This window comes from Babylonia areolata, chromosome 22 (genome assembly GCF_041734735.1).
Source record: "Babylonia areolata isolate BAREFJ2019XMU chromosome 22, ASM4173473v1, whole genome shotgun sequence".
Lineage (NCBI taxonomy): Eukaryota > Metazoa > Mollusca > Gastropoda > Neogastropoda > Buccinidae > Babylonia > Babylonia areolata.
The window spans coordinates 29,764,498-29,772,252 of NC_134897.1; the positions used below are offsets into that span (position 1 = coordinate 29,764,498).

General features: G+C 47.8%; 1 protein-coding gene across 1 annotated transcript in view; it reads left to right on the forward strand.

Annotated features, from left to right (window-relative positions):
• LOC143296909 (uncharacterized) overlaps positions 1-3,367 on the forward strand; it is a 6,622-nt gene extending 3,255 nt beyond the window's left edge. The window contains exon 4 of the mRNA XM_076608908.1: positions 3,145-3,367. Coding sequence (XP_076465023.1) covers positions 3,145-3,277 — 133 coding nt within the window. The 3' untranslated portion in view covers positions 3,278-3,367. The remainder of the gene's footprint in view (positions 1-3,144) is intronic.
• The last annotated feature ends 4,388 nt before the right edge of the window (positions 3,368-7,755 follow it).

The following is a 7,755-nucleotide window of genomic DNA, read 5'->3' on the forward strand; positions in this document are numbered from 1 at the left end:
TTCCCCCTATAAGAGTATCTGTATTTTCCTAGATTGCCATTTAATAATATGCATAAAGAAATGTCTTGAGGAAGTCATTTGGGGGCAAAACTAGACTGACTCCAATCCCTGTGCTCCAAGGGAATAGTAGTGCTAGATTTGTATTGTATTGCTCTTTTTGTCACAACAGATTTCTCTGTGCGAAATTCGGGTTGCTCTCCCCAGGGAGAGCGCGTCGCTACACTGAGAGCGCCATCCCTTTTTTTGTATTTTTTCCTGCGTGCTGTTTAAAAAAAAAAATTATTTCATATATTTGTTTTCCTGTCGAAGTGGGTTTTTCTACAGAATTTTTCCAGGGACAACCCTTTTGCTGCCGTGAGTTCTTTTACGTGTGCTAAGTGCATGCTGCACACGGGACCTCGGTTTATCGTCTCATCCGGATGACTAGCGTCCAGACCACCACTCAAGGTCTAGCGGAGGGGGAGAAAATACTGGCGACCGTACCGTGATTCGAACCAGTGCGCGGAGATTCTCTCGCTTCCTAGGCGGACGCGTTACCTCTGGGCCATCACTCCAACATGACTCATCACGGGGTTACGTTGGGCTGGCCCCACATACACGCCACCCGTGTTCATGTGGAGTTTTGTTCCTGAATGACGGTTGGGGTCAAAAAGATACCAGCCCACATTCACTCATCATGGACCGGTTTGGAGACCAGGGCTGGGAGTGCCCAAAATTAACCCCATGGTGTGTGTGTATGTGTGTGTGTGTGTGTGTGTGTGTGTGTGTGTGTGTGTGCCTACGTGCATGCGTGCGCACGCGCGCGCGCGCGTGTGTGTGTGTGCTTCACGAGTGATAAACTGATTTGTGCTTTCTAGTTATGTTGATAATTTTTTTTTTAATTTCAAGTGCGTGGAGTCGTTTGGTGGCAAGGGATCAGTGGAAGCATTCCAGTGTAGCTCCCCACTGGAGAGACATTTCGGACCTCACCCAGTGTGACTACGTGGAGTTCACGAACGGAAAGCCAGCACCTCCAATCGTATGATTATCTCCCCCCCATCACCAGAGAAGAAAAGCACAATTCCTATAGCTCCTCGAACCTGCCAACGAAACGTAACCCAGTTTTAGGAATATGAATAAATTTACGATTACAATCGAGAAATATGATGGAAAAAAAAAACAACAACAAAAAACACCCAAACAAACAAACAACAAAAACCCCAGCCTGTCGCTGACTGTGTGATATCCATCTCACCAGAATGACAGGTGCGGTTGTCAAAACCAGAGCACTGGATAGACGGGCGCAATAGCCAAGTGGTTAAAGCGTTGGACTGTCAATCTGAGGGTCCCGGGTTCGAATCACGGTGACGGCGCCTGGTGGGTGAAGGGTGGAGATTTTTACGATCTCCCAGGTCACCATATGTGCAGACCTGCTAGTGCCTGAACCCTCTTCGTGTGTATACGCACGCAGAAGATCAAATACGCACGTTAAAGATCCTGTAATCCATGTCAGCGTTCGGTGGGTTATGGAAACAAGAACATACCCAGCATGCACACCCCCGAAAACGGAGTATGGCTGCCTACATGGCGGGGTAAAAACGGTCATACACGTAAAAGCCCACTCGTGTACATACGAGTGAACGTGGGAACCGCAGCCCACGAACGCAGAAGAAGAAGAAGAGCACTGGATTTTCGGCCACGTTTTCTTGAATTCGATCCATGGCGCACGTGGTGGGTTAAGGGTGGAGATTTTTCCGATCTTCCAGGTCAACATGTATGCAGACATAGTAGTGCCTGAGCCCCCGTCGTGTGTGTATGCACACAGAAGACCAAATACGCACGTTAAAGATTCTGTAATCAATGCCAGTGTTCAGTGGGTTATGGAAACTAGAACACACCCAGCATGCAACCTCCCCCCTCCTTCTCCCGAACATGGAGTATGGCTGTATACATGTCGGGACAAATAAACAGTCATACACGTAAAATGATATAATGTGTGTGTGTGTGTGTGTGTGTGTGTGTGGTGTGGTGTGGTGTGTGTGTGTGTGTGTGTGTGAAACCTGATTGAATGACACAGGAAACGAATGATAGGCGCCCGATGGCAGCTGTCAATCGGCTGTACCCAGGTAGGCAGCCTGTTGTGCAAATGACTCCCATGTTAGTAAAACGCTTAGACTTCGGTCTCAGACCGAGGACAGGCGCTGTATAATGTTCTTATTTAAGTCGTGTTCGACGATGATCATTAGAACAACAGAGGAGGTAACTGCTGTTCCGACTATCGTGGCTAGAATTTGATTTGCATTTGTATTTCTTTTTATCACAACAGATTTCTCTGTGTGACATTCGCGCTGCTCTCCCCAGGGAGAGCGCGTCGCTACGCTTCAGCGCCATCCATTTTTTTGTATTTTTTTCCTGCGTGCAGTTTTGTTTGTTTTTCCTATTGAAGTGGATTTTTCTACAGAATTTTGCCAGGATCAACCCTTTTGTTGCCGTGGGTTCTTTTACGTGCGCTAAGTGCATGATGCACACGGGACCTCGGTTTATCGTCGCATCCGAATGACTAGCGTCCAGACCACCACTCAAGGTCTAGTGGAGGGGGAGAAAATATCGGCGGCTGAGCCGTGATTCGAACCAGCGCACTCAGATTCTCTCGCTTCCTATGCGGACGCGTTACCTCTAGGCCATCACTCCACATTATAGTGGAGATTGTCTTGCCCAAATTACACCCCCACTTTCTCGGTCAAGAGGGTTTTAGGACGTTTTAGGTTTTAGGACGGTTCCCAAAGGCCAACTCGCCCCCAATTAAGGCCGCAGCACTAAGAGCCAAAGCAATATTGCCTCCCGGTTTGAGAGTCATAGTCCTTCACAAAAGACAATGCTGTAAATGTTTTCCAGTTGCACTTGAGAAACAATTGATAATTCAGCTCTCACTTTGCTGTTGGCCCAGTTGTAAGCTTATGTCAATCTGTGATATAAAATGAGTGTTGGGCTCCGTATAAGTATCGATATCAGCTGTTGGCCCAGCTGTAAACTTATGTCAATCTGTGATATAAGCTGGGATATAAGCTGAGTGTTGGGCTCTGTATAAGTATCGCGATATCAGCATCAATGAAGCACACGGGACTGAACTGAAGGGGCACGTGTTGTGGTGGTGACTGTGGGCAGGTTCGTGCAGGGCATGGTGTTCTGCCTGAGGGAGAGGATGCACCGCCGCCCCGCGTGCTCGCAGCGTGCCACGGACCTCTACATGAACGTCATCATCCAGTCCAGCATCACCTTCTCCTCCTGTGAACCGTGAACACCTTGCCACACAGCTGATGTGTGGGACTTCACAACAGCTGTATGCTGACACACACACACACACACACAGGGAAACACACACACACACTCAAACACACACGCACACACACACAAAGATCACAGTGCTCTACTGCGAAATATCCACACACGCAGGACACACCACTGCAAAGAAGATACCCCCCCCTCTCCCCCCACTCCCTCCCACACATACAGTATACAACACTGCACAGGAAGCTCCAACACACGCGCCACACAGCACAGATCACTACACAGCAAGATACAACACACACACACACTCACACACACACGTGGTGCCGTTAACCTCGAATATTGCCGTTATCCTCGAAAAAACGTTGAACTGTCTGAATCGTATGTCTAATTAATGAGGAATCAATATGGAACTGATCGCCTAGTCGTTTATTATTTTTATTTTGTTTTTTATCAAAGTTTATATAAACGCGACGAAACAGAGTGAACAAATTATAATTTAAAAGATAAAACAGTCAGACGTCCAAAAGAAAAAATGAGCACTCCCGCAGCTGGCACTGCAAACCACCAGCTGGTATACCGCGTCTCTCGGCGGGAAAGCAATTAATTAATTAACTTATGCATCTTTGCATCATTTTATCTTATTGTATTTTCCCTCAGGGCCTAAACTGATCTGAACTGAGTGCAGAACGCCTAAATTTACTGTGCACTGATCTTCTCTTGAATAGATCTCGTCGCTGCGGATGAGAATCTGAACTCTCGCCTCCATGGAATGTTTCAGAACGAGTGCTGACGACAAAGACTATTGCATCGACACTTTACGTCACTCGGCTGAGGGTTGAGCGGGGATCTGTTATTATTTTTGTCTGCAAGTAAAGATAACAGCAGTTCGAGCATAATGGCACCACACACGCAACAACCAGCACAGTGTAAAAGGATACCGCTCATACTCGGCAAACAGCACTAAGGAATATATAGCAAGCCCACAACACGGCAACCACAGCACAGAACATCAAGATGCACACACACACACGCAACACACAATGAGACCCGCCCCCGCCCCCCTCCCCCACACAGAGATCTGCGAACGTTACAGTTCATTCTGACTGGTTCGTGAAGGAGGGGGGGGGGGGGAGTAGCTATGTAATATATTATTATTTTCCCAACACAGATCACGGCATTTTAGAATGAAAAGTTAAATGGAAATTCTTGATTCAGAGAATCATGCTTCTGTATCATGTCAAGTTTACCTGACATTATTATTATTTTTTTTTAAAGTATACATGAAAAAGAAATATGCATGTCTCATAGTTTTCTTTTGCATGTTTTCTTTGTTGGATTTCTTTAAAGTTCGTGAGTTTCAAATGAGTTGTCATTTTCGTACAGGTGGCATATGCACAAGCACAAACGCTTAACATATCTCGCTTGGGTAATTTTTTTTCCTGTTTACATTACATGAAAAACGACCCTGATTTGATCAGACGAAAATTGATTAAAAAAAGAACAAAACAAACCCAAACAAAAAACAACAACAAAAAACAAACAAAAAAACGTTTGCTTTCAGTAGTTCGTTCGCCTACGCTTATCAAGATTTTTGTTGTTGTTAACGTTATTGTTATAGTTAGTATTTTGTGCACGCTTTTGCAGGTTGTGTGAGCGAACAGTCATGGAACATAATTGTTTTAGTTATTGTAAAGTCGGTTACAGTTTCCCCCCTTTTTTCTGAGTGTAAATCATTCTTGTTTTGTCATAAATTGTTATAAAAATGATATCGTGCAACAACCTCCAGTTTAGCAGAGATGGCCGAGACATGATTATTCTACTTCCGCTGATGTCTGTCATCAGTGGTGGAGTTACAGTTCTTGGTCAGGTCTCTTACAGATGAGGCCGTCCTTGGCAGTCCCTTGTACGGTCAGTTCTAGACCAGACAAGCAGAAGAAATGTGGACAGTTTTCAAGGTAGAATATCTTGCCGGTTTTGCTGTTCATGATCGTGAGAAACATACGCTCTGGGAATGAAAACTATGCTGAAAGAGACTTGAGAGAAATAGGACATTTTGTTACGAGTATTGGCTGGAGTCAAGCCGGAAGGACAGTAGACTAGACGGTTGAAAGGGTTAATTCAAGCCGGATATTACATGTTTCGAGGATGGGTCAAGGTTAAAAGGCGACCTGTTTAAGTAATTAAAAGTCCGCGCGGACTGTCCACGTGTGTGACCAGGGAGAGAGTGTGTATGTCCACCAAGGTGATTTTATCGAAGACGTTATTTACTTCTTGATTACGTCTCTTTGAGAGGTCCTGCATAAACCTTTAGTGTAGCTGTCGCTGAATACGTTTTGGAGAAGAAAAAAAAAGCAAAGAACAAAAACAAAACAAAACAAAACAAAAACCGCCGGTTTCTAATTACTGTGATGATTGTGACGCTTTGGTGTAGTTCGTCTTGGTGGTGTGTGAGGGGTGAGATAGGGAGGTTAGGGGAGGAAGGGTGGTGTGTGAGGGGTGAGATAGGGAGGTTAGGGGAGGAAGGGTGGTGTGTGAGGGGTGAGATAGGGAGGTTAGGGGAGAAAGGGTGGTGTGTGAGGGGTGAGATAGGGAGGCTAGGGGAGGAAGGGTGGTGTGTGAGGGGTGAGATAGGGAGGTTAGGGGAGGAAGGGTGGTGTGTGAGGGGTGAGATAGGGAGGCTAGGGGAGGAAGGGTGGTGTGTGAGGGGTGAGATAGGGAGGTTAGGGGAGGAAGGGTGGTGTGTGAGGGGTGAGATAGGGAGGTTAGGGGAGGAAGGGTGGTGTGTGAGGGGTGAGATAGGGAGGTTAGGGGAGGAAGGGTGGTGTGTGAGGGGTGAGATAGGGAGGTTAGGGGAGGAAGGGTGGTGTGTGAGGGGTGAGATAGGGAGGTTAGGGGAGGAAGGGTGGTGTGTGAGGAGTGAGATAGGGAGGTTAGGGGAGGAAGGGTGGTGTGTGAGGGGTGAGATAGGGAGGTTAGGGGAGGAAAGATGGTGTGTGAGGGGTGAGATAGGGAGGTTAGGGGAGGAAGGGTGGTGTGTGAGGGGTGAGATAGGGAGGTTAGGGGAGGAAGGGTGGTGTGTGAGGGGTGAGATAGGGAGGTTAGGGGAGGAAGGGTGGTGTGTGAGGGGTGAGATAGGGAGGTTAGGGGAGGAAGGGTGGTGTGTGAGGGGTCAGTGAGATAGGGAGGTTAGGGGAGGAAGGGTGGTGTGTGAGGGGTCAGTGAGATAGGGAGGTTAGGGGAGGAAGGGTGGTGTGTGAGGGGTGAGATAGGGAGGTTAGGGGAGGAGGGGTGGTGTGTGAGGGGTGAGATAGGGAGGTTAGGGGAGGAAGGGTGGTGTGTGAGGGGTCAGTGAGATAGGGAGGTAAGGGGAGGAAGGGTGGTGTGTGAGGGGTGAGATAGGGAGGTTAAGGGAGGAAGGGTGGTGTGTGAGGGTGAGATAGGGAGGTTAGGGGAGGAAGGGTGGTGTGTGAGGGTGAGATAGGGAGGCTAGGGGAGGAAGGGTGGTGTGTGAGGGTGAGATAGGGAGGCTAGGGGAGGAAGGGTGGTGTGTGAGGGGTGAGATAGGGAGGTTAGGGGAGGAAGGGTGGTGTGTGAGGGGTGAGATAGGGAGGTTAGGGGAGGAAGGGTGGTGTGTGAGGGGTGAGATAAGGAGGCTAGGGGAGGAAGGGTGGTGTGTGAGGGGTGAGATAGGGAGGTTAGGGGAGGAAGGGTGGTGTGTGAGGGGTGAGATAGGGAGGTTAGGGGAGGAAGGGTGGTGTGTGAGGGGTGAGATAAGGAGGCTAGGGGAGGAAGGGTGGTGTGTGAGGGGTGAGATAGGGAGGTTAGGGGAGGAAGGGTGGTGTGTGAGGGGTGAGATAGGGAGGTTAGGGGAGGAAGGGTGGTGTGTGAGGGGTGAGATAGGGAGGTAAGGGGAGGAAGGATGGTGAGTGCAGCGACTATGTGTGTTGACAGCAGTGCGAGGTGTGGACAGGTAAGGGGGCGGGGGGGGGGGGGGGGGGAGGGGGGGGGGGGGGGGGTTAGGGGTGGAGGATTGGGTGGTTTGGTACCTGACGTGCTCAGGTAGATGGGGGTTATGTACTTGGGGGAAATAATATTTACTCTCTGTCTGTCCCTATATAATTTGTATAGCCTGTATCTGTATACACACACGCGCACGTTAACGCGCATTCGCGCTTTTGTGGACATATGAAAGATCGTACACCACCATGATTTATTTAATCATTTATTTGTATATCTATATATCTCTCTCTATATATATATATTCCTTTATCATTCTTTATTCGCGCATGTTTTATAAATTCACTTGTACATATGTCACTTGTACATATGTCCATTACCGCAGCAAAGGATTGCAACTTTTTTATTTTTCGGACTGTGACAGATTTTAGCGGTTTTGATGCAAATATTACCTTGTTACCTGGTGTAATGTACGCATGTAACTTGATTTTTATGTGCTGGCTTTTTGTGATTGTGTTTTGTGTCCCG